A 26,947-nucleotide genomic window follows, 5' to 3' on the forward strand; every position below is an offset into this window, starting at 1 on the left:
CATAGTGGTGGCTGTGAATTCATGTGGCTTCTGAGTAGCAGTGAGCAAAGGTTGAGATGTTCTCTGGGGCAGAGCTGGTGTTTGGGTGGGGTTTCTCTGTGTAGGCCTCCTAGCTGTCCTGCTAATTAAGAACTTGTTTTTTCCTGCTCAGAAATCCATTGCCATTTCCATGCTGTGGGATGGCAGGCTTGGAGAATGGTTCTCTTAAGTCTTGAAAACGATTTTCAAACTTCGTGGCTCAACATGCAGAGCCACAAATATATTTTGCAAAACCCTTTCTGTTTAGCAATGACTCCTGAGTGATGTATCTCTTTCATTCCAGTGGGGAACGGTGATTTCATTTCATGTTGTTTGTGAAATTGGTGGTGAAGTTCTGTAGGAAAATTAGTCTCGAAAGGTTTTGCAGGAATGCCATTCTTGGGAGATGTTCTTTAAACCATTTGTAAAAGAAATGAAGTAGTATTGGCTTTTCCTGTTTTGTGCTGAATCTCATTAGAATTTGACCTCAAAATCCAGTATTTCAATAAGGTCGTGTTAAAATTTAATGAACTTAAAATACCTTTCATCTTGATGCAAAAGAGCATCAGATTTTGAAGCATTAGGACTTCTGTAAGATATTTCATTTTCCTGTCAGCTCTGCTAGTGACAACCTCTCAACCTCTCTCCAATTTTCCCTGTTTCTCAGATGATTTTGACTTTGACTCAGCTGGCTTGATCTTATCTACCCTGCCCAGAAATCCATGCTGCAGTGTGATTAGTAAGAGGTATTGCTCTGACAGGTCTCAGCTTGCCTTTTTTTTTTTTTTTAATTTCTTTTCTTTCCTTCCTCCTTGTCTCTACTTCTCCCTCATTTTGACTCAGTTCTGCAGCTTGTTCTGTGCTCTATTCCTCTTGGTCTGGACTATATTACTTTCATTGTCTCCATTTGCCTTCCCCCTTCCCCCTGCTATTCTCCCTCCAGTGCATCTGTTTCCTCTTTCACTCCTTTCCTGATGCTTTTTCTTCCTTTTGGTTGTTTTCCCTGCCCTGTTGTCTTTACTGTTCCTGTTGGCCTCATCCCTTCCACAGATCCTCTGAAATCTGTTTCCTACAGGGATGAGAGTGCCTGTCCTCCGGAAGCCGCTTCCTCTGTGGGTGAGAGTTCTGGGCAGGAGGGCTGGAGTGGGGTCTCTTGGGACCAGTGACTACAGGGGTTTCAAGGGACCAGGCAGTGCTTGAACAGCAATTGCATGTTGGGCTGTTTTAAGCTTCTTTTTAATGACTACGTTCTGTAAGTGGTGATGGTTCTGCTTTTACCCATTATTTTAAAAGTTCCTGCCTTATTCCTGTTGCTGTCAGAGGTTCCCAGTGCATGTGAGCTGAGATTTGTTGCTTGTTCCAGGTAGTGGGGCAGACCATTCCAGTGGGCAGCGATGGGGGTGAAAGCTGGTGCTGCCAGTCTGCAGGGTGCATGGGATGCTGATGCTGGAAAGGCAGTATCACTTGGTTTGTGAGAGTGATTTGTTTTTTTCTTTTTTAACTAGGGAAATCTCTTAAATGTGTTGTACTTGTTAATTTAGTCATATTTTTTTTCCACTTGTTGTGTCTCAGTATTCACTTATTTGATCTGCTTAGTCTTATAAGTGTGCAGGAGATGAGTGACTGTGCTGTTTCCCTTCTGTTACGGGGATGCTGCCCCTCCTGTATCACCTACACCTTTGGCCTGTTTCACTGAATTGCTGATGCTTCTGTGGAGTTGTTTTCATTCTCAGTGGGATTCCTTGTTCCTGTAAACAAATGTGGTGTGTGTGGGCTATGACACTGAGAAGGTATTTCTGCATTTTGAGTAGTGCTGTACCCTAGTCTGTGCCTGAGATGATTTCTTTTAATATTATTGATTGAAAGTTTGATGTCCCAGGGAACAAGGAGGCTAGTGAGCTTGAGTGGCTACAGATTTGCTAGAAGGATACACGATGACTAAATACTTCGTGGGCTTTTCTGTCAGTCTTAGCAGAAATATTTTGGTTATGTCTGCTCCCCTAGCATTGCTGATAACACACTGTTGGTTGCCTTCTGGTGATTAAAACCTCCTTTGGAGCCAGAAGTCTTCCAAGAATTAGAAGGAACAAGTAAGTGAATGGCAGATGCAGATGTGTGGTGTGGTTTTTTTTTTTTAAGCTGGGTTTGAAATAGGTAGGATTTTTAAAATCACATTTTCAAAACAGTAATAACAGACAAAAAGGAGTGGTTCCCATGTTGTTGTGTTAAGACATCCTTGGATTTCCTATACAAGTTCTCCAGCTTCCTCTTGCATTCAAGATATCACCACATTTAATGAATAGACTGGGCAGTGATTTGACTTGCTTTGGCAGCAGTGGAGATAGGAAAACTTCTGGGTTTTTTCTGCAGCTGTAAAAAAAAAAAAATCAGAATACCTTCCAGTGGCATGGCATACTGGCATTGAAAAGGGAACTTCATTTGAACTGGAGGGTCTAAGACTTATTTCCTAGTCTAGTTTTCCCATGGCATTAGAAGATTGACCTCAAATCTGTTATTTGTAGTTTGCTTTTCAATAGCCATCGTACTAATTGATCTCCTGCAAGAGTGTGCTTTGAAGGTATCTCCAAGGTTTTAAAAGCTTAAAAACTGTTGAGGTTGAAACTACTTCCTTCTGGTTACATCTAGTGATTTACAAAAATGAAGTAAAATCACCTATTGTTAGATTTATCATTTATTACTTGCATGGACTGAATAAATATTACCCCTGATATCCAACTAATGGTTTTGCATGGCTTTTACTGAAAAAAGAAACTGTGTTTAGGGAAGCTGCATCCTGTAACTGTGGTGTTGCTGTCATAAGTGGATAGGGTGGACATGGTAAGAATTAATACAGAAGGTGGACAGTTTTGGTCCCCCCAGCCATCCTTGGAGTAGTTTAGCCAGTGAAGTACAGACAACAGACTTGTACCACCTTTAGTTTGCACTGTTTGTTGCTGGCAGTGTCTAGTTTAACAGGCTTTAGCAGATGTTTGGACAACTTGTGTTTCCCCAAGCTGCCCCTTTCTGCCCTGAGGAGACTTCTGAAGCAGGTGGAAGGCTTAGGCAGGGCCCTGTCCATGGGAGGGTTTGCCAGCAGTGTTTATGGAGATGCTTGCCTTCCAGAGGGGTGGCCTTGGCCTGGTAGCGGATCTTGCACAGGTTTTGGTAGACCCATGAGTCACACTCAGAGGATCAGGCAGTTGGGTCAGTTGTGCGTGGCACAGCTGTTCTCAGCCTGGGAACAATGAGTCACAAACTTGTGAGTTTCCAGTCCTTAGTATAGAAAATACCCACACAGCTGCTCTCCTGGTTTCACTTAGAGATGTGAGTGGTGCAAAAGCTGAGTAAATAAGTTGTGTTCTTCAGGTCCCTGCTGTGTCCTGACTTCTTGTCTTTTGTTTTAAAAACACATACTGAGAAGCAGCGTAATATTGTCACTAATGGAGAAATGCTAGTTCCCTAAAAAAGCAATCAGGCTCTTAATACAAATATTTGAGAGATACACATACTGCTATAACAACACAAGTAGCTGCAAGAGTCTGATTGGTTTGCCTGTTTGCTCTCGTGCACTTGTTCTGCATCACCTCACTTATCCATCCAAAAGGGTGTTGCTGAATAATTTTTCTATCCAGTTGTTCACACTATGTTATCTTCCTTTAACAAAAAGAACAAGTTTGTATTTTTCTACAGGGACTCTGTGTTGCTATCCTGCTTCTCTGACTCAGGCCAGAATCAGCCTTGCAGCATTATCCTATCCACTTGTCTGAAAATTGCTCTTATTACTTCTCCTGTGCTGAGCACATTCTCCATAGAGAGACAGAGGAAGATCTGTCATTATATGCAATTTGTTACTGGGAATTTATAATACATTGGTTTTGTTATTCTTTCTAATCTGTACCTGCTTTGTTGTCCCACTAAGCTATTAGGCATTTTGGAAGATAGTAACTGCTCTGGGATCATACTGTACTTCATTTAGAACTCATTGTGTTTTGCTGAACAGTCTGTAAATAAAACAACACTAAACAAAATCAGATGTAAAACCAGGCTTCCTAGACAAAATCTAGGCTTGCTAGGCATTCTTACAGCATAGCTCCAATGTTTGCATTCAGTATGTTGTTTAAAAAACACCTAAGGAATCATTTGTGTTCAAGTGATGTTCTGTTAGGCAACTTAATAAGCTGATGCCTATTCAGAGGTCTGAAAGTATGTTATAGCAGCTGTTCACATTGCTTTTGTATGTGTTCTTTTGTATAACAAGTTTTAAAAAAATATTTGCTTACAGGCAGATGCTTTCACTGCCCCTACATTATGTTGCTGCAATTTCCTTTCTTTATGCATCAGTACCAACACCAGCAATAGGTTACTGCTCATGCAGAAAGCTTTTTCCATGACAAAATGACTGTTAATTTTTATGAAGATCAGTGCAAATAGCTATTATCTTGCTATAATTTTGGTGTGTCTTTAACTTTGTTGATGATACTAAATTGATCACCAGGTTAAATTCTGTATCCTGCTGGCATACACTGTTGCTAAAATAGTAAATAATTTGTAGTATGTGTATGAGCACTGTATGATTTGAATAGGATTAATGTTATGAATAGGTGGGGTTCACCCCTCTTCACGAAGTTCAGAAGACCAGCAGAGCACTGTATGAGGTCTTCCTACATTAGTGGTTCTCAGGTCCCTTCTAGGGTAGAATGTTTCCAGCACTAATATGTATATTTTTTGTGAATTTAAGAAATGAAAATGTGAGCATGAAACTAACGGTAACCATTTACACAGCTGCCCTTTTAAGGAATGGGAATACTTTTTACAGGTGTTTTTAACAGTGGTTCAGGAAGCTTCCTTTTCATGAGATCACCAATATTCAGGCATTGCTTGGAAGTCAGTAGCTGGGATTGGGATGAGTTCTTCAAACTACTTAAACATGATCCTTAACACAGTTCGTTATCTATGGACACTTGGAATACTATGGCAGAACTCAAAACCGTAATCTGCTTTTCTAATTGGAATTAATATTTTGGTAGAATACTCTGTATTTCTCTTCCCAAGGTGGTTGCATAGCAAGAGAGTGGCAATATTTGGCGGCAAGATAGATATATGTGACAAAGTATTGGTGGTAGTCCCCTGGGTGGTTATTTAAGGGGAGCTCTCTTGTGTGTGACATCTTATTCTGCCCCTGGTTTTAAACAACTGCTCCTGGGCTTCATCAGCCCCCTTTGATATTGTAATCCCTATTGCAGGATCTGCTAACATGCAATAACAATGAAGCTGTCTGGTACTCAGGTTGCCTTTTGCACTGCTGAAGCGTTTTACTGTCATGGGATCTGAGGTAATGCACTGGAGACTGCTCTGCATCTGAGGCTTCACGCTGCTCTCTTGTTGAAAAGGCACCTTTCATGTGTGGTCTGCTATGATCTCCCATGGACTTTACCTGCTGAAGACTAGGGAACCAACATGATCATTAAAAGATCTGGTTCTTCACTGAACCTGCCTTCATGTTGTTTATAATGAGCTGATTGAAGCAACCATCTGTATTATTGTAACTTAAGAATAATTTTCTTGATTGAATTGGAGAAAAATGTGATACTGGTGTCTTAAGACTCAGAGTGTAGTATGATTCAGTAATGCAGACTTTCCACTGGCGCCCAGATACTCCATTTAAAACTCTGGTTGTACTTTAGCAAATGGCTCATCAGACTGAGATACCAGATAATTCTAGAATACCCTCTGCTGCAGAGCTTTCATAGTATTTGGTTTGCTTGCTGTTTGATTGTTTTAGGCTATCTATTGATACTGACTTGTGGTTTAGGATCTTAATTTTAACTATACTTTCTTTTCTTTTTTTGTAAATATCCTTCCCATGATACCATGCTCATGGTTCTGCTTTACCTGGAGATGTTAATTTGTCATCTTGTGATGTAAAGTTTTGGACCGTTTATGGATGTACTTCAGATGTTACTTTGAGGCAAAGCTTCAGTGTGATCCAGCCATGACATCAAATGGGACACACATAGAGATGATAGTTGAATTTCCATGAGCACTCATTCATTTGCTTCTGCTGAGCTGATCACAGCTCTTAATTCATACCAGGGGAAGTAGGTGCTCATGTGATTTTGACACCTCTCCCACGCAAATTTGGGCTGCTCTCAATGGTGTGGTTCAACTTGGCAGACAGACAGTTGGGGTGAATGAATGCAGCCTTTTAGTTAGCAAGGACCTGTGATGATGTGTAGCTGGAACATTTTATGTCAGGCTTACCTTTCATTGTTTGTCAGCCTCCTCAAGGAAGGAAGCCTATTGCAGTTTCATAAGGAGTTGCCTGATTTTAAGTTGAGGTTGCAAGTTGATGTTGCTGATCATAGAATTTATTCTAAAACTTATAAATTCATGTGTTATATCAATATTTCACTTTGAATTACTTAGGAAGATTACATGTAATTGGAAAACAAAAGTGCAGTTTGCCTAACACTGGATTTCAGAGTGACTCAGTGTGGAAGACAGCTGTGGGCACAGAGGGATTAGTCTTCACATTTTTAAAGCTGCACTTGAACTGACTTTTCCTTCAGAGAATTTTTGGAAGCTAGGAACTATTGATGGTTTTGTGTCCTGTTTATTGCAGAAATTGCAGTATTTCAGTATTTTATCATTGCCCAGACCAGATTATTCTGAAAAGTAATCTGGTCTGGTAGGCATCTGCAAAGGATGTAGCACCCAAGGGTTTTTGCAAAATGCGGAGAGGCTTGTTTGTGCCCAAAATATCCATTATGGTGTTATCTATTACAGCTCATTATGCCATTGCAGTCTACAGCATGTCACAGTGCTCCTGTATTAGGTAGCTGTGGCCTCCTGTATGTAACAGAATGACAAAGATGCAGGGAAGTGCAATAGAGATTTTCAAACTTATGAAACAATAAGGAAAAGGTCAACAGAAAATGAAGGAGTCTTCAGATTTGAGAAGAGGTAACCTAGGGAGAGAATGAGAGGCCTAAGGACAGAAAGTTCTTTTCAGTGTGGAAACTGAGGGGTATCCAGTGGAAGTGGTAGGTTGCATATTCAAAGTAGGCAACAGGGGGATATTCTTCACCAAACTGATTTAGTGTCTGCTAGGTTTTCCATTTTAAAACAAAATTTCAAATTATGTGTGGTCATTGTAGTAGCTTTTAAATATTTACAAAGAGCTGTATCATTAGCACTGGAATTGCTTTTAACTGTCATTTGAGGTAATGCAGTACTACAAATGATTGGACCAAATGAAAATGAGTCTTAGAAATCACCCAAATAGATCTTTCCTCTCAGAGTTTTGTCGTAGTGTGTGAGATAAAGCATCAGAGCTTTAGCACATTGTAATTATTTCCAGAATAAATTATATTAAGCATTAAACCTTGCTGCAGGTTGTAAAGCATTTTACTTGAAATACCTGGTTTTATACTTGGTGTGTATCCTGGGGTGACACCATCTGTTTGATAACATGTTCTGAGGCATGTGTTAGTTAAAGACATTGCCTGTGTGGAGTTGTGTGTTTAAATCTTGTTGACAAAATGAATCCTAGTGTAATCCTCATCTGCTGTTAATACTGCTTTAACTGGTGTATGCTTTCAGAAAACTTTAAAGGTCTGTGGAGCTGTCTCACCCTAGGTGAGGTTCTTCTGGTGTGATAACAAAAAGTCTCCCAAGGTGTGGGTGATCCTAGCAGCAAGGTCTCCTGAACTTGCACGAGTGTCCAAGCTGAGGCCCCTTGTAATGAGGGGGAATGGATGGGCCTGTGGTTCCCCTCACTGAGCCAGGTATTTTTGAAGATTATGGTTTGTGGATCCTTGGGATTGCATGTCTCATCCTGGCTGATGTTCAGCTGCTGAAGTTGGTTCATAAACCTCTGAAGTATTTGGCCTGATTTTGCATCCAGTATGGTCTCCTATCTTTGCTCTGGCTGAAGCTCAGCCTGTGTTGCACGGCTCCTGATGGGCTGGCCGGGAAGTAGTCTGGGAGGTTTGGCAGGGTAGGTGGCTGTGGGAAGGGTGTGTGGCCAAAGGCCTCTGGTGGCAGGCGGAGGCGAGCAGCCATGGGGGGAGCCTCCCCTTTCTTCAGGTGGGCGCTGGACGTCCCGGAGCTGTCCGTGGTGGCTGTCCCCGGAGCCCTCCCTAGCCCAGCAGTGCCTCTGGGAAGGTGCTGGGAATGTCGGTGGAACAGTGGAGGCCGTGATGGGTGTGCCGATGGTGTCCTGCCTCTCACCGCCCCAGTGCAGCGGCCTAGTGCAGGGCCTAGAAAAAGGTCGAGGCCCTGTTTTCCGCTCTCTGGGGGGAGGACTGCTCAAGCGAACTCTGAATCTGCTTTTAATAGATCACTCACTGGGAAATGATAAATGCAGTATTTATGGTAATAAAGACTGCAGAGGCGTCTAACTTTATCAGCCTGATAAGTGTAATAGTGCCATGCAAATGTGTGGTAGGTTTGAGTGGTTAACAGTTTGACTGATTCCCTCAACTTTAGAGATCCAAACAGTAGAGCACTTGGTGCATGACAGATGACATTTGGCGCCAGGGCAGTATGTTGAAGCTTCAGAGAACATCACAAGGTTTAAAAAGCAAGTTGGTGCACTCTGTGAATACTGAGTTTTCATTTCCAATCCTCCACAGTTATTGTTGGGAGTTTATTTTTAATTCCTGACTATTCCCGCTGGTTTTGTGGTTTGCTCTTGTGGACTTAGCTATTCTACTTAACTTACAGTCCTTCAAGTGTTCTCTGAATGTATCAGAAACGCCTGTCCTTGCCATCAAGAACATGGTCTAATAAATTGCAAACCTGAAGTGACACACCAGAGAAAAACCCCAGTGGATTTTTAAATGAGGTAACTAGAGGACAGCTGCACTTGTATTTGGCAGTTTGTGAAAAGCTTTACTTACAAGGTCTTGCTAGGAATTTATTCTGTGATTGGAACAGCTTGGAAAAGACTACTCATATGCAATTCAAAAAGCATTTAAAGTATTATTTAAATTATTTAATGAATCATGTATGTTATACTGGTGAATGTTAATAAGAATATTGTTCCTTCATGTTGGAAACCTAGTGCATGATCTGTTTGATCTGCTGGTAAGGAATAGAAGAACACAGGAGTTGTTTGGGTTAGGGTCACCTTCTAATAGATGCTAACTCTGTGAAGATTTCCCCCCCCCCGCCCCCACTGTGTTAAATTCGGTGTTGACAGCTTTGGAGAGCACTTGAAGTGCTTAGAGAACAGGCTGGTACATCATAACTTTAAAAATTATCTTAAATCCACACTCTAGGCTTTTATAAAGGAATTATGTAGTTAAGATCCAGGTCTGGCTTTGTAGAGCTTGTGTCCAGAACACTAGGGCCACAATTTATTTACAGAGGAGATCCAGTTCAAATGATGAATGCTTCTTTTTAAGGGTGGGGTAGAAACTGCGAAATTGCTTGTGTTTCTGTGATGGAACTGAAGTCAAGTGTGGATCCTTCAGATGCATTCTGTGACTTCAACCTATATGGAAGTCTTTTGTCACACCTTCACAGAGCTTTTTACACCCCAAAAATTTATTTCCCTTTTGCAGTTATTTGAACAGTAAGGTGTTATGCTAACCTAAGAGACTTGTAAAAACCAAGCACAGCCATGAATAATAAGACTAAGATACAATGGAAGCAGCATTCTAGTGTGCCAAGCTAACAGTATGAAACAAATGTGTTGGGTGTTCTTTTTACTGCTGATGTGAAGATCTGTATTTCCTACTGTAGGTTTTTCATGGTTTGAGTGTGGATATGATTTTTGTTTTCTCTAATGATGAAAAAATTGCATGCTAATTTTGGGTTTTCTGTGCATTTGGCTGTTTAAATGTATCAGCCAGGCTGCAGGATTTAGAGTTGCCCCCGCAAAGTTGAAATGCATTAGGTAGGTGTAGGTTTTGAGGCTTCTGTGTCTACGAAACAGTTTCATACAGCTGCCAATATTTCATTAGCTAAGTTGAAATGTGAGTGATTAGAAACCCTATGTGGGACAACACATCCAAGTACAAAACTAGTGTCCTTTAGAGTTCTGAGAAGCAGTTTTTCCATTTGACAATTCACAGCACAGTGACTACTCTATTCAGTTGCAGTTTCATAAGTAGTTTTGCCCGAAGCATTTTAACACCAAAATCTTATCACACAATTTTGTGGGGATTTTTGTTTACACTTTGATTTTTTTTTTTTCTTTGGTGTAAGAGGTCTTTCCCACTGGATCTTTCTTTTTAAACTTTTGTTCCACTGTGTGTCTGACTCCTATCCTGTTGCTTTTCCTGTGGTCCTTTTTTCATTTCCTAGCTGCTGCTGTTTTCCTCCTATTTTGTTCTCAGGACTGCTTTCCCTGTTCCCTTTGTGTTCCTTCACTTTGCATTTGTAAGACACTCAGATGGAAAGACATTTTAGGAATGCAACTTTGGGATCTAAGACAGATAGGGCAAGTCCTTTGAAAAGGTAACTATGCACAGAAATTCCCTAGCTAATCTCTGTGGGCTTTGCATACTTAATGCAGTGTTCCAATTGCTGTTATTTTTTGCGAGATATTGCAGAGTAGACCTGTTAAGTCTTGCTAGCCAGGAGCAAAGGGTTATTCCAAAAATTGCCCTCTGTAAGATGATGTAGTCCTGAGCTCCCACCCATGCCTCTTGCCAATTAGGTTTGGGGAATTCCTGTACCTGGGGTTCTGTGATCTAAATATTCCCATCTGTTCAGTGACTCTGTGCTTTCCTGAATCTCTCTTGGATTTTTGTTTTTTATCCTGCAATAGATGAAGGAGAAAAAATGTCTTGCTTCTTCAGGCAGCCTAGCGACTCCTGTTTTGAATGAGCATGGTAGGACATGGGAAGGTGTTTGCAACCATCCAGTGAGTTGCCAGTTTTTTGGCTGGTAGGAGTACTTGACTTAAACAACACAGGGAATCATGTGCCCTTATTGTTGAACCAAAGTTATAGTGCCAGCATAGCTAAGGATAGAGTCAGGAATGTGTGACATGTCCTGAGCTTTTTCCCCCGCTGCCCTCTGTTCGCTCCTTATCGCTGCTAATAAAAGCTGAGCATCCTTTGTGCTTCCTCAGCTTCTTCTCAGGTTTCAATTTCCATTTTCTTTCTTTGAAGCATAGAGAAGAGCAAATGTACATAAACAAAATGTCATGCTCGAGCCAAAATGCAATAGACACAATTGAGTAGTAGTCAGTTAGGAATTTTAAGAAGAGCTTTTCTATGAATATTTAATTACTGCATTAACTGAGCAAATAAAGAAGATGCTATTAATATTCATACTGCGTTAGCAGTGGTTCAAAGGAATTTAATGTGCTTTATAGTTCATACAGCATCCTATGAGTTGTGTAGGCCTTCAAAGAATGCCCACACCTAGTAAACCAGTAGCACTACAGATCTCAAGGTGTAATTGTTCTCTGCATAGCACATTTCTTAAAAAAAAAAAAATCTTCACAGTTGTGGCACTAGTCTTGAATATTTTGTTATCCAAAAATGGTTTTAAGCAACTATACAGAGAGCTACTGGATAGGCTGTAAGCTGCAGGGATGCTTATAATGAGCCTGCCTCTTCCAGAACTCAGTGTGCTGTGTTCTCCATCTTTATTGAAGTTGTAACCTTTAAGCCAGCAAGGCTTAGGGGGTATTTAATATTTGGCTTGTTTGCTCCTGCTTAAAGCTCTAAAAATATTGATCTACTGAATGATGGAGATGGTTTGCAAAACAAGAGGCCAAGTGCAGAACCTAAAACTAAATTCCTTTGCTGTGAGTGATGTATTCTTCCCCTGTGTGTTAATTTTTATATTTTTTCATTTAATATGTTTTATCTAAGAGTAAGAAAAAGAATAATGCTTACTTGTGGTGTGACAGTTAAAACAAAACAAAAAAAAAATGAGACAACCTTCCAGCTATCATTTGCTTACTGACTGTAGGAGCATTCATCCTCCCAGACTGACTTGGTCTTGAAATTTCTTGCAGCAGTTTTGCATTGCCTACCCTCCTCAGTGAGACTGGATCCATTCTTTATTCTAATTTGCTCTTTTCCCCTCATGCTGGTTTAGAAAAAGACATTAATAGATGTTCAATTAATACTTCATCAGTGGGCCTGTACTTCATTCACTTAGAAATCCTTACAGCTATTTTTTACTGCATATAGTGATAATTACTCCTGTTGGCAGAGCAGAACTAATCTAATCTGCTTTGGCTGCTGAAATCTGTGAAGGAGCCAGGGATGATTTCTGCGTTGAATTGTTAACCCTGACTGTGCGATTCTGTCAGTACTACAGCGGGGCCCTGCTCAGGCTGAGTCCCTTGTAATCTGGTGGTAATGAACATGCTGATATTAAAAAAATATATATAATCTAATAGAGGTATAACCTACTCCTCCTTTGGTAACCCTGCTTTTGGGACTGGTCTAGCAAAGATGGCATGTGTCAGGGAAATGAGCAGCCTGGCTTGCGGGAAGGAGCCCTGGCTATGTGAGCAGCTGGATCTCAGTATCTAATTTTCTTCCTTTATTGGATGTGGCTGAACAAATTTAAAGGAAGTTAAGCATTTCCTCTGCACACACATCCGAAGAGCTGATGAAACCCTTGGGTCTGCATCTCTTAGCTGTTGGTTGCTTGTTGGTTGTTCTTATGTGCATAGGTTCAAGGTAGGGTTTTGGTCTTGCTGCTGCATACCTTTACTATGGTCCCAGTGTCTTCACTTGGCTGGAGGAAGCGATGGTGCTGTTTGAGAGTAGGGAGTTGGACAGAATGTGTGTCAGTCTTGGTGGCAGAATGTAGGGAAGCAATCCTTCCCATAAAATCCATTATGACAGCTTTCACTTTTCTCCTTGTACTCAAGAAGTATTGCTGTGTTTGATTTTTCTTTTCACATATATTCTCAAGAACAGAGTGGAAATAAAAATGAGATATTCCCTACTAATCTTTTCTTATCAGCATCCCAGAAAAGCACAGCAGAGGTCAGGAGCCCGTGTTGTGCAGTCAGGGCTGATGTGTAGGAAGAGCATGTGTTGCGAAGCTTCTATTCTTCTGCCTTCTATTGTGAAATTCTGCTTTTCTAAGACCATAAATGACTAATAGAAAAATCTCACATCTTCACAAGCCTAAATGTGCTTTCTTGCATGTAACATTAGTATTTCACAAATTAAAAAAAGAAAGTGGCTATACCTTCTGATGTGTGAATTGAAGCCGAAGTTGCTCATCTGATTACTTCCTTTTTATATACTTGTTTTGAGTATCTGGCCTTTCCCCCACTACTTTTGTCATAAAATGCTGCTTGTTACATAAGCCCCTGTTCCTTTCTGCCTATAAGGCTATTGAAAGACTAGGTGAAGGTGACAGGCTGCAGTATATAAACTGGTGTCATTTAGCAGAGGACTTAGGAAGGGAAGATTTCTGGGCTTTCCCTGAATGACATGCCTTGTTTTCCCCATTGTGGAGACAAAGTAGACTTAGTGGACAACTGGCTAAGCAGAGTCCTTTTCCTGTGGTTTTTACTCTTTCTTCATAGCTTCTACATAGGCTTGATGGGCCTCAGTTCTCATGTGGTTGTTGGTACAGGTCTGTGAATGCAACATGTACATAAAGCCTGGGAAGGGTGGTGACGAAGTGATGGGTACGAAATGTCAGCAACACCACATCACAGTGGGAAAACCCCACCTTCCCTGATGTAGAGTAACAGTGATCTGTTGTTTTCCATACCCCTTTATAGCCTAGTGTCAGCTTGGACTGTCTCAGATGCTCAAGCTTCAGTGGGTTCTCTGATTTGTCCCAGTGCAGTATGAATGTCTGTTGAGCCAAATACAAATATAAGGGAACTGCAGCTATGCAGAGCTTTCTTCCTTCCTTGTGACTAAACCATCGTAATAAAAAGGAGGTGGAAGCTGAAATGAATACCAACAGCTATTTTTACCACTGTAGGTAAATTATAAAACAAAGTAAATTGAAACTAGATTAAAATGCTCTCTTTCCTAAATGCTTGTAACTTCCTGGCCTTTCAGTTTTCACCCTCCTGGCTGGCATTGCTATGTTGAAATTTAGTAGAAATGTCTGATGGCAGAATTTGAACTTCAGAGCTCTTTGTCTCTGAACACCCCTTAGGAGTGCTTTTAGTACAAAAGATACATCTAGGTACTGATTATTATGGTCTGTACCAGATGGACCTTTATTCTATTGAGGTATTTCAGCGCTAAAATACATTTTCTGAGAAATACCTCTAAGATAATATGAATAGAGCTGCTATAAAATGGAGTTTCAGCTTTTTTTTTTTTTTCAATTTTGCATTTAATCTTTCACTTCGTTAGAAGACTGGTTAAAGAGATTCCTCTTCCCTGTGGGCAGCCATAGTCCTGACTGTGATTTTTTTTCTGTCTAATTGGTTGTTTCTATTCAGTACTTTGTAATATGTTTCTATACGTTTGTCAGGACAGATAGCCTTGTACTGTGTTGAAAAAGCCTCAAATAAATGTTTCTTTTTGTGTGAAGTGGCAAATGTTTCAGTAGAAAACAGCATGATTTTGCTGTGGAACTTGGTATGCTTCAGTTTGCCCACTCTCTTCTGCTTGAAGTTCAGGCAAATAAAGGCTGAATTATACAAACCATACCTACTTTTTAGGTGGTAGACATATTTTTGCAAACTTTTCATTTCAATAAATTCTGTGTTAATGCTTCTTACAAACTGAAGTTCAGTGCAGAATGGATCGGAGGCCACAAAATTGTTAGTGTGTTCCATGAGAACACAGGGGTTTGTTGTAAGAGTTGTACCATTTCAGCAGCCCTGAAAATGACATTATCATTTCCAGCAGTGTGACTTCTTGTGCTGTGAAACATTAGGTCTCTGTGTGCTGGGTGCAGTTTCTTCTCATGATATACTTGGAGATAAGCCAGGTACAAGCTCTATGTTGTTAACTAGTGTAAACTCTGGGACTGATGGCTTCTGCTACCCTGCTGTAATATTGTTACTGACACCAAGAATTCTGGGCTGCTGTCCTGTAATATAGCCATGGCATTAAAATAAAAGACAGTGTGAACTTTCTCAAGAGAATGTTTTCAAAATATGTTCTCTTTTAATGAAGAGAAATCAGTTCTTGCTTCTACTGAAAGACATTTCCTGTGGAGGAGACTTTGGGAGATGGGATCAAGTGAGAGATGTCTAGCTCTCCTTGCATCTCTGAGAGAACCGGGTACCCAACTGCTCCTCATGTCTTTAATGATCTCCCTTGCGGTGTGTGGAAGGATAATGTTTTCCTTTGAAAAAAGAAACACAATAACATAGTAGGTTTCCAAATATCCTGAGGACTGTACTTACTAATGAGAGACTGCAGACTGGTGGTGCCTTTTTCTTATTGCCAGGGAGAAGGGTTGATTTTTATAGAACTTCCTAGATTTTAGGTGTATGCTTGTTTTTAATTTGGAGGTTTCTTTTACTAATTTGTACTTCTTCATACAGTAACTACAGCGATAAAAATCTTTGTTTTCACTGAGGAAAATTGTTTCTTTATATGATTGCAGTATAAAGTCTTGGATATCTTTCTGAAAGCGTTCTGGTTAGTATAATCAAGTAACTTTTCCAGAACATGAGTAGCATATAGCAAGTTCTTTTTAAAGATTTGTTTCTCATGCTTTTTTTTTTTTGTAAAATGAGTGAATGTACACATGAACATTTTGTTTGTTTGCTGTAGTAGTCTTGCAGTTTTATCATTGTAGCTACTGTGGTTAGCTTAATAGTTTAATAATAAGCCTTTCATTTTAATTTTACAAGAGAAAATTGATGTATACTGAATCATTAGATGGCAACTAAACTCACTAAGCAGTCTTTGAACTAGCCAGAGGAATTAGTCTTGTCAGGAGGCCTGTTCTGCTGAAGGCACCGTTATGTGCTTACTCACTGATGATGATGATGATGTCCCATCTCAAGTACAGGCAGATTTGACAAAAGCTTAGCCTTTGGTGTCTAGAGCCTACAAGAGATGTAATAGAACTGCTGTGTTGTTGTATGGTTACTGAATACTATAATTATATCAACTTTTTTTAACATATGATCCAGAAGTGTACTTTACTGCTGGATGAATAAGTATATTGAAAAAAAGGAGGAGGGTAATAGGGAGGGAATTCTTTTAGAATATTCCAAAGAATTTATTTCTTAAAGTGTAGGTACTTTAATGTTTTCTTTAAAACGGTGAGCTAAGGAAACTTAATTTCATGTAGTATGCTCTCCCACCTATTGGTGTGCAAATCGTAGTAAGGATAATTTAAACACAAAAGGCTGATGTTACTAAATTCCCTTCAAATTTGAAATAACTGATACATCTTGTTTTAAAAAAAAATGCTCAAAATGTAGGTTTTGAAAAGGTTTTCCAGTGAGGAGAAAAATCTGTCAGTGATTGAATGGTTGACAGTAAATAGGTACCCAAGTTGAATCAGTGTTCTGCGTAGGACTAAACTAGTGGCCGTTGATGGCTTTTAAGAAAAAGAATAAAAAATTGGAAAGAAGAAATATATTGGGAAAACAATAATCACTTTTTTTATGCCATCTTGTTTTCAAAGCTGTGGGCTAGTTCTTTCTGCCAGTGTCATGGTGGAAGGAGCACACGTTACACATCTCAGCCTTCTAACCTTGTAATTTTGACTTGAAAATAATAATCTTTGCAAAACCAGCCGAGCTTGTGATGTTGACTAAGCAAGCTACACCCATTGTCAGAGTTCACTAGGCATAGAAGCAGTCTGGCATGAATGCAGTGTTGCCTTCAAGCATCCCAGTACATAGCCCAGCACTAGCTGCCCGATGTAAGAGAGCAGGTGCAGGTGGGGCTGTACTGAGAGGAGGCTACAGCTCCACCTGGTAACTCTGTGGCCCCCGTATACTTGATGTGGCAGCTGTCAGTCATAGATGCCTTCCTCAGAGTTTTGGCTTGTGCAGGAATTGCTTGTATGATGCTTTTGCAGTGGGCTGTCAGCTGTCATCTTGATGTCTACAACCACCTACTGGAGTCACCTAGTTGTCTTGTGGTAACAGTGCTTTCACGTGCATAACCATGCTGTAAGCCTCATCTGTCAGGGGCTCTGCTCTTTCTGTGTTGGGCTGCTTAGTTCTGTGCAAGACAGGAAGTAGGGCTCTCCCAATTGGTATTTTGTTGCCTCATGCTGAAGGTAAAGCAGTGACATACTGTCTGAGTGAGCAGTGTGGGTAGTTACTACTTCAGGCTCAGGAAAGGTGTGGCTGTGTCAGCCTGTACTAATATAAAAAATACTGCTTTTGTGGACTTCAAGTTGGAACATACAGCAATTCTATAAACTACCCTAATGTAAACAGTCCTCATTCTTATGCATCCACCATAACATGAAGAATTTTGGAAAATAACTTTTAGTGAGTTGTTATATTGGTACTTTTAAAAAGCATATTGAGAGCACAGTGCTGGGTCCCTTGGAATACTGTTGCTCCCAAGTACTGTATTTGCTTTTGAACTGTACTGCACAGTGGACTGTAAGATTCTACAGTAGCATCTAAGGCACTAGTACTTTATGGTGCTAATCATTATCAAGAATGGATATTGTGCTTTGTAGCTATCCCTCTTCAGTTACTGCAATGCTATTGATGGTTATTGCCTTTTATGCTGGCAAGGTCTTTCAAAATATAGTCCCCAGGAAAATGCAATATAAGCTTGGTAAGGAGAGCATTGTGTCAGAAGCTTCATTATTTTCCTGATGCAGATAATTATTGATGCATGTTGATAACTTCAAGGGAAATGGCCTTTTAATTCTGTACAGGAATCAGTGTGGTTTGAGGGTCTAAAACCCCCACTAGATAAATTGTAAATGACTTACCAATTGCAAATTTCATCCGTTCCTATGATCCAGATCTAGACTATGTATTCATAATGTCTTTAGTGTGCTAAAACAGTGCATGTCTGTTGATTAACTATTCAAAATACTTTTATCTTAATACCTGAAAAAAATGTATTTGTGAAGAATAGCTTTCTCAATATAATTTTATTTAGGTAACTGCGTTGTTGTTCTGTGCTGCTTGTAGACAAGTGAAAAGTCTAGACCCGTTTGTATCTAGTAGCTTATTGTCATTTCTTCTTGGGTAAAAAGACAAAATAGTTTCTGTTCACAAAATGTCAGAGTTTGGTTAATGCTTTTGAGTCTGAAGGGAATTTTTATGGCTGAATTACAACCAATGGAAGATGACAGCATAATGGAGGTGCTGACTTAAAATAGCTATATCAGTGAATTTTGTAATGTGACCAAAGTGAGCACAGACATACTTGATGCTTAGTTTTTTTGTTTTCTTTTCCTTAGTTTCTTTGCTTGAAGAATATAAGGACTTTTCTTTCGGCCTGTTGTGAAATATTTGGGATGAAGAAAAGTGAACTTTTTGAAGCATTTGATTTGTTTGATGTGAGAGACTTTGGAAAGGTAAGGATTCTTTTAATTATATTGTGAGTAACATGTTTTCTGCTGCTTGAGTATAGAAGACTTTTATGGTAGATGTGGGGTAGAAACTGTGAATACTCAGTAAGCATTCATTAGTAAAAAGACAGCAGGGAAGAACTTGAAAAAGCAGAAGAATTAGATTTACATTTGAGGGGCTAATAAAGGGCAGAGAAAAATCCCTGCTAGGAAAGTTCTGAGGGTGTGAAAAGTATAGGTAATTAAAAAAAAAGTTTTTCAATATCACAGAACCATTTAGGTTGGAAAAGACCTTAAGAGCATCACGCCCAACTGCTAACCTAGCACTGCCAAGCCCACCACTACACCATGTCCCAAAGTGACAAATCTATGTGTCCTTTAAATAGCTCCAGGGATGGTGACTCAACCGCTTGCCTGGGCAGTCTCTTCCAATGCTTGACAACCCTTTTCGTGAAGAAATGTTTCCTAATATCCAGTCTAAACCTCCCTGCTGCAACTTGAAGCTGCTTTCCTCTTGTCTTCTCATTTGTTACTTGGGAGAAGAGATTGACGCACACCTCACTACAACCTCCTTTCAGGTAGTTTTAGAGAGTGATAAGGTCTGCCCTCAGTCTCATCTTTCTCCCGATGAAACAATCCCAGTTCCCTCAGCTACTTCTCATGAGACTTGTTCTCCAGACCCTTCACCAGCTTTGTCACCCTTCTTTGGACACACTACAGTACCTCAATGTCTTATCTTGTAGTGAGGGGCCCAGAACTAAACACAGTATTTGAGGTGTGGCCTCACCAGTGCTGAGTGCGTGAGGATGATCACTTCCCTCATCCTGCTGGTCATACTGTTTGTGATACAAGCCAGGATGCTGTTGGTCTTGGCCACCTGGACACACACACAGTGTGAGCTCCTGTTCAGCTGACTTATTGAACAACACCCCCAGGTCCTTTCCCACTGAGCAGCTTTCCAGCCGCTCTTCCACAAGCCTGCGGCATTGCAGGGTGTGGATGTGACACAAGTGCAGGACCCAGCACTTGGCCTTGTTGGACCTCATATAGTTGGCCTTGGCCCATCAATCCAGTGTACTCAGCTCCCTCTGTAGACCCTTCCTACCCTAAGGAAGCAGATCAACACTCCCACCCAACTTTGTGTCATCTGCAAATTTACAGAGCATGCACTTGATACACTTGTTCAGATCATTGATAAAGATATTAGACAGATCTGAGCCCTGGGAAACACCACTTGTGACTAACTGGCAACTGCATTTAACTCCATTCACCACAACTATTTGGGCATGGACATCGGACAGTTGTTTACTCATTGAAGAGTAAGCTCATCCAAGGCGTAAGCAGCAGTTTCTCTGGGAGAATACTGCTGGAAATGTACAAGTCTTTACTCAAATCTAAGCAGGCAACAACCCCAACCTTTTCATCATCCACTATGTGGGTCACCTTGTCACAGAAGACCAGGTTCGTCAAGCAGGACCCGTCTTTCATAAACCCATGTTGTCTGTGCCTGATTGTCCTGTACGTGCTGTGTGATGGCACTCAAGATGATCTCCTCTATAATGGTCCCTGGCACTGAGGTCAGATGGACAGGCCTGTAATTCCCCAGATCTTCCTTCTGGCCTTTCGTGTGGATGGGTGTCACATTTGCTAACTACCAGTCAACTTGGACCTCTCTAGTTAGCGAAGACTGCTGATAAATGATGGTCAATGGCTTGGTAAGCAATTCTGCCAGCTCCTGCAATTCCCTTGGATGGATCCCATCCAGCCCTATAGATTTGTGTGTATCTAAGTGGTGTAGTAGATTGCTAATTTCCCCTTGGATTATGGGGTCTTCATTCTGCTCCCCATCCTTGTTTTCCAGCTCAGGGGGCTGGGTACCGGGAGAACAACTGGTCTGTCTGCCAAAGGCTGAAGCAAAGAAGGTATTAACTATGTCAGACTCTTTCCTCATCCTTTGTCACTATGTTACCCCCTTGGAAGGATGGAGATTCTCTTTGGCCCTCTCTTTGTTGCTAACATATTTATAGAACCATTTTTTATTGTTTTCTATGCTAGCGGTCAGATGAAGGTCTAGTTAGGCTTTGGCCCTTATGATTTTGTCCCTGCATAAACTCACAACATCCTTGTAGTCCTGAGTTTCCTTCCTCTTCTTCCAAAGTTCATAGACTCTCCTCTTTTTCCTGAGTTTGAAGTAAAATTCTCTGTTTAGCCAGGTTGGTGGTCTTCCCTGCTGGCTTGCCTTTCAGCACATGGGGACAGTGTACTCCCTTCCTAGATTCCTTTGCCTTTCAGGACTGCATCCCAAGGGACTCTGTCAACCAGTCTCATAACCAGACCAAAGTCTGCCCTTGGGAAGTCCATGCTAGCAATCCTGCTGACCCTTCTCTTCTCTGAGAATTGAAAGGCCGTTTCATGACCATTATGACCAAGACAGCCTCGTAACACACATCACCTGCAAGTTCTTCTCTATTCCTTAACAATGGATCCAGTAGGGCACTTTTTGTAGTTGGTTCTCACTGGTTCTGTCAGGAAGTTAGTTTCCACACTCTCCAGAAATCTTAGACCTTTTCTTCTCTGCTGTATTGTATTTCCAGCAGATACCTGGCAAGTTGAAGTCCGTGTTGTGCCCTTCCCCCGGGACTTCACTCAGTTGTTTATAGAAGATTTTTTTTCAGCCTTTGCTTGATGTTTGGGATGCTCATAAGAGCCTCCCACCATAATACCTGCCTTGTTGGCCTTTTCCCCAATTCTTACCGATAAACATTCCACCGTATCGTCACCATTGTCAAGGTCTAGGCAATCCAGACACTGCTGAGATAGAGGTGAATAGAATGTGTGAAGATGGCACACTGTAACTGTGTGCTGGCTGCTGAAAGTACTTTTGATGCAGAGTGTGGAACTGGAGGCCCTGGGCCTATGCACTGTGAGGCCAGATGGCACAGAGCACGTTGCTTTAGTCTCCGGCACTTCACAGTTCACACATTTATCTGCCCTTGTAAGTGTTTTCTTGACGTTCAGTTGTTAAATTTGTTGCTTTTGCTAACCGTCTATAAAGCTCAGATACAGCTGTGGTGGCTTAATGTGACACTTCTAGTTTACACAGCTTGAGGTGTATTTTGTAAGCCTGTGAGTAGTTCTTCTCTATGTAAAAGCTTTTTCCAGTCTATTGTTCACAACCTCCTACGTATCTGTTTGATCTTTCATTGCCAGCATATGTTTGGTTCAGCTTCGGTTTCTGCTTTTGACTCATAGGGTATCATTACCCTAATTTCACAGGAAGGAGGCTAAAAATTACCTGAAGTAGCACCGAAAATAGATCTTTATTCAAATTTAGTTTATTTCAAGGATTAGTCTTTTTAAAAATGTCATACTTTTACTGATTTTTATGTGCTGCTCTTATAAGTTGACACAGAGGTAAAAGTGGTACAGGAGTGCAAGTGTGAATTGGAGCTGCAATATGAGTGTTTGAAATGCTTCAGTGGTTGCTGTTAACCAAAATATATTTAATTATTTTACTGATTTTTTTTTAATGTAGTTATAAAATTACATGAACTGGTAATTCCTCTTGTTCTTTACTTAAGCTGAATGCCTTTTGTCCTTACAAATCTTACTTAAGACAAAGCTTGTGTGTTGTGTTTTATGAATTTAATGTATTGCCTATTAAAAATGAGATTTGGTTTTCCATAAGTAGCAGAGGAATTAAAATTGGTTCAAATTTTTTGTGTACTAGCAATGTCTGAAAGTATTTGATAAGCCAAGTATCTTAATGCTTGCTTCAACTCTTTGATACCTATGCCTAATGCACAGCAATTTATTTAGTATTGTACATTCCAATTAATTGCTGAGTTTCTCAAACATGATCAGTCTGGTTTTTTGAATACAGTGTAATTTGAAGAAGTATTTTTGCAGTGCAAATTATTATTGCTGCATCATCGAATACCCAGTAAGCAAGTTCTGAATTAAGACTGAGTGTAACTCAACAAATGTTTCTGGAACTCTTTAGTTGTCACTGAGCCAGAATTAATTTTTAGAATATAATTTTATGTAGGTAAAATAATTGGTTGAAAAAAAATGCTAAATTCCATCCATGATATTTAGTATTTTATTTCTCTTCCCAAAGTAACATAGGATGCAGAGATGTGGATTCGTTACTGTATTTGTTGCCCTAGTGTAGCACAGACAAGCTAGTTACTCTCTGTACTGGTATTTCAGCTATAGCAATGGTGATGGTGCCTATTAAGCAATGTTTTCTCTAGCCTTGGCCTCTTCAGGGCCTTTGTCACTTTCTTGGAAAGCCACTCAGTAAAACTGCAGTGACAAGTTTGAGAGACAGCGGTGTGTGGGATTGTTCAATGAGGGCAGCTGTGTGTGATCACAGCTGCGCGTACAGAGGTGGAGACGCGGAGCTGAACGAGCCCGCGCGATCCTCGCAGTGGCTGTGTCGGGCGTGCTGGTAGCTGCACAGTGGCTCTGCTGCTGGGCTGTTGCCACTGTGTGCTTGGCTGGAAGCGTGCCACGCACAAGCGGAGGCTGCAACACCCTGTGCTTCGGCAGGCTCATCTGGTGAGATGAGTGGTGAGAATCAGAAAGCTTATCTCTTACAGGTTGTTCTTTGCTTCTGAACTTTCCCCTTTGTTATTTTTTCCTATGAGTAACTGTCATACAGTCATAGAACCATAGAATGGTTTGAATTGGAAGAGGCCTTAGAGATTATCTTGATCCAACCCCCCTGCTCAAAGCCCCATCCAGCCTCTCTAGCCTCCTTGAAGTTCTATGTGTGTAGAAGGCCAAAAAAAAAATCCTGCTGCATGCTTTTTCCTGCTACTGCAACCAACTCGCTCTCCATTTGTAAAAACTCATTCAGTTGCTCTCCCTAAATGTGTATAAAATAGGAATTATCTTAAAGTGGTTTCAGGAACAAACAAAAAGGGTGCTATGTTGTGGGAACACTTTGTTTTCCAGACTGTTGGCCAAATAGATAACAGAATGAGTGGGCATTACCTACAGTCTCTAATGCATTTGAATCCACTGGAACCTGTCTTGAGGTGTCCGAAGTTGGCAAGTACTTAGTGGTGAGATGTAAATAAAACTATAGCTGAGCTGACTCCATATCTTGTACTTCAAAATGCTTCAATCAATTAAAAATATTGAATTTGTAACGTTATGATGGAATATCCTGCTTAATATGACAGATCTCAATGACTGTTTAAGTGCACTAGTGGAGGGGACAAGAGAAACGTGTCAACTGTAAGTGAAAAAAGTGCCTTAGTTGAAATAAGATTGAAGGGAAAAATCAGATGGGAGACGTGGTGATGGAAACAGTTATCTGTATGTTTAATATTCTGATCTTTTTGAAGAAAATGGCAGCAAAAGCTTGTGCATGGTAGAAGTAGCAGCTGTATACTGCCTGTATAGTCATAAGACTGGTGGGTTGACCCTGGTTGGAGGTCAGGTGCTGCTCTGTTGCTGGACAGGGGGAAGAAAATACAACAGAAGTCTTGTGGGTTGAGATGAGGACACGGTGAGATTATTCCCCAGTTACTATCATGGGCAAAACAGACTGGACTTGGGGAAAACGAGTTTTATTTATCACTAATCAAATTGGAGTGGGATAATGAGCAATAAACACATATTCAAGAAAACCCACCTTCTTCTCACCCCTTCCGTTTTTCAGGATCAACTTCACTCCCCGATTCTTTACCTTTCCCTTTCTCCACCCCGCTCCAAGTGGCACAGGGGTACAGGGAATGGACGTTGTGGTCCGTTCCATCACACGTTGCCTCTGTTGCTCTTTCCTGCTCAGGGGGAGAACTCCTCACACTCTTTCCATGCTCCAGTGTGGGGTCCCTCCCAAGGGACACAATCCTTTATAGTCATTTCCAGTGTGTGTTATTCCCATGGGCTGCAGCTCCTTACCACGTGCTCCAGTGTGGGTCTCTACCATGGGGTGCAGACCTTCAGGAACAGATTGCTCCAGTGTAGGTCTCCCGTGGGATCACAAGTCCTACCAGCAAACCAGCTCTGATATAGGCTCTTCTCTCCATGGCACCACAGGGTCTGTCAGGAGCATGCTCCAGTGTGGGCTTGCCACAGGGTCACAACCTCCTTCAGGTGTCTTCAACTGCGTGGGATCTTCCACAGGCTGAAGGTGGATCTCTGCTCCACCTTCAACTTCCATGTGCAGCAGGGGGACAGTCTGCCTTATCAATGGCCTTCTCCAGGGGCTGCAGCAGAATCTATGCTCTGGTGTCTGGAGAACCTCTTCCCCTTCCTCCATCACTGAACTGTGTGTCTGCAGAGATGTTCCTCTCACATACTCTCACTCCTCTCTTTGACTATGATTGGTCTTGGTGGTTTGTTTCCCTTTCTTAAATGATGCTGAAGGCACTACTGCTGTTGCTGATAGGCTCGGATTTGGCTGTAGCAGGTCCATCTTGAAGCTGCCTGACATTGGCTGCATCGGGTGTGGAGGAAGCTTCTGGCAGGTTCTCACAGAAGCCACCCCTGTAAGGCCCCCTGCTACCAAAAGCTTGCTGTGCAAACCCAGTGCAGACTTCAAACTGCCTTGTGAAATACCAGTTACAAAATGCTTGATATAATGATGAAAATTGCAGTTAATAGCTGGGGATAAATGAGCTGTTTTCAGGTGCTTTGACATAAGAAAATTTGACTTGAACTTTGTGCTGCATGTCATAGAGAGTCTTTGATCTTTCAGTGATTAGAGAAGAAGGGTGTGTGTGGTGGGGATGGAAATCAGAGCTGAAGCTGAAGTAGCAACATGCAGATAATTAGAGAATAGGTAGAGAGACCTGGCTGCACACAGAACCTCATGAGTGTGTTTTTAACATGCACATTCTGTATGAAAGATGATGCCTGTTGTTACAAGATGATGGTTTTTTCTGTTTCAAGTAAATAGCCCAGATTTCCTTATTTTTAGATTGTGCTTGAAAAAAAAGGGGCTACATTACACAGAGATAGGAAGGTTCTTCAATTATATCAAAGCTACATAAACCTTTGTTTTCTCCTTAAATTCCACAGTACTCATCCATCACCACTCACCTTTCTCTGAGCGAACCCCGCTGTTCCTGACGGAGCACGCAGTGCCCGCCCACGCACACGGGGTGCCAGACAGTGTTTTCATTACGAATTCCATGCTGGGGAGTCACTTCTCACCAGCGTGGGGCTGTCGGGTTCTTCTTTCTGCCCCTGTGCCAGAGTCAACAAGTAATGTTGATACTTGTTCCTTCAGCTCTGTGAGCTGTGTGCAGCCCCTGATCAGCAGTCTGCTGTTAGGCACCCTGCAACAAATGGTTACTGCCCCTGTTCTCTGAAGGAACTTTGTAACTGATGTATTGCAGAGAAGGGTTAGCTACAGTGTTTGTTGATGTCAATAGATGCTTGCTGGCCTCAGAGATGTGCTTGAGGTCCTATGGGGGAAAACCATGTCAAGAAACTGTCAGGAAAAGAATTTTATTCTCCTTTTAAATATTCTAAGCAATAAATATATAATTGAGTACAGTGTGTTTATGACAAATCAAATAGGAATATATCCACAGGCTTTTCCAGTAGGCGTCCTGCAATAGATGTCTAGAAACTGCATACACTATTCAATCCTGAGTTAAAACAACAAAGAGATAAAATATCAACTGCTACTAAACAAGTATCTAATCTACAAGCATTTAACACAATGTCTCCTGTAGCCAACTCTCCAGTGACACTTTAAAAGGCTATTTTTTCTCCAGTTTCACTTAAAAGCGAGGAACTGCTGTGCAAATACTGAGTGCACGTACTAAAGTCGGATAGTTTGCAATCGGTCAGTGCAAAGGAAATCTAGAATATGATGCAGCAGAAAGTCATGCTGCAGTTGAGGATCCTGGTGTGTTAGTATTCCCTCAGGTTTAACAGATTCCAGGAAGATCAGGCAGATGTGCTTGAGATACACACAACAAAGAGGGACAGTTATAAAAAGTTCTATACTTTTCCAGGAAGAGAGAATAGAAAAAATGTTAAAGAAAACTTCAGTAAGACTTGAGCAGTTGAGAGTAACTTTAGTTGTTTTACCTCATTCATTAAATTCACCAATTAATAGAGCAAAATGTGAGCACTTCCATAAATGAAGTAATACTAAAGCTGCAGAACTTGAGAATGTTCCAAGACATTATGGCATATTTTTGTAAATGTATTAGAATGGAGAAAGAGAAATTTGAACTGGTAAAAACAAGGCTGTCATTTAACTCAGAGCTCTGTATCTTTATTCTATGAGCTCTTTTAGTGATGGAACTAAAAAAAAAAAAACAAAAAACACCCCCCACCCAAACAACAAAAAGCTGAGAGGTTTGCTTAAGAATCTAGCTCTACAATTACTTTTAGGGTTAGCATTTTAATGTCTAAGTGTTTGAGATGGACTAGTTTGAGATGAATGACACTAATTCCCTCAAGGTGTATTTGTGAATGTGGGAGGGTGAAGAAACAAGATAGAGGTTTCAGCTTTCTTCTCTGGAAATGC

At 41.0% G+C, this 26,947-nt stretch overlaps 1 protein-coding gene across 1 annotated transcript in view; it reads left to right on the top strand.

Annotated features, from left to right (window-relative positions):
* Positions 1-26,947, top strand: part of VAV3 (vav guanine nucleotide exchange factor 3) — a gene marked incomplete at its 5' end in the record, with an annotated part of 162,607 nt that overhangs the window by 10,418 nt on the left and 125,242 nt on the right. Inside the window, one exon of the mRNA XM_084266232.1 lies at positions 18,331-18,447. Coding sequence (XP_084122358.1) covers positions 18,331-18,447 — 117 coding nt within the window. The remainder of the gene's footprint in view (positions 1-18,330; positions 18,448-26,947) is intronic.

This window comes from Gallinula chloropus (genome assembly GCF_964237585.1).
Source record: "Gallinula chloropus genome assembly, chromosome: 6".
NCBI lineage: Eukaryota > Metazoa > Chordata > Aves > Gruiformes > Rallidae > Gallinula > Gallinula chloropus.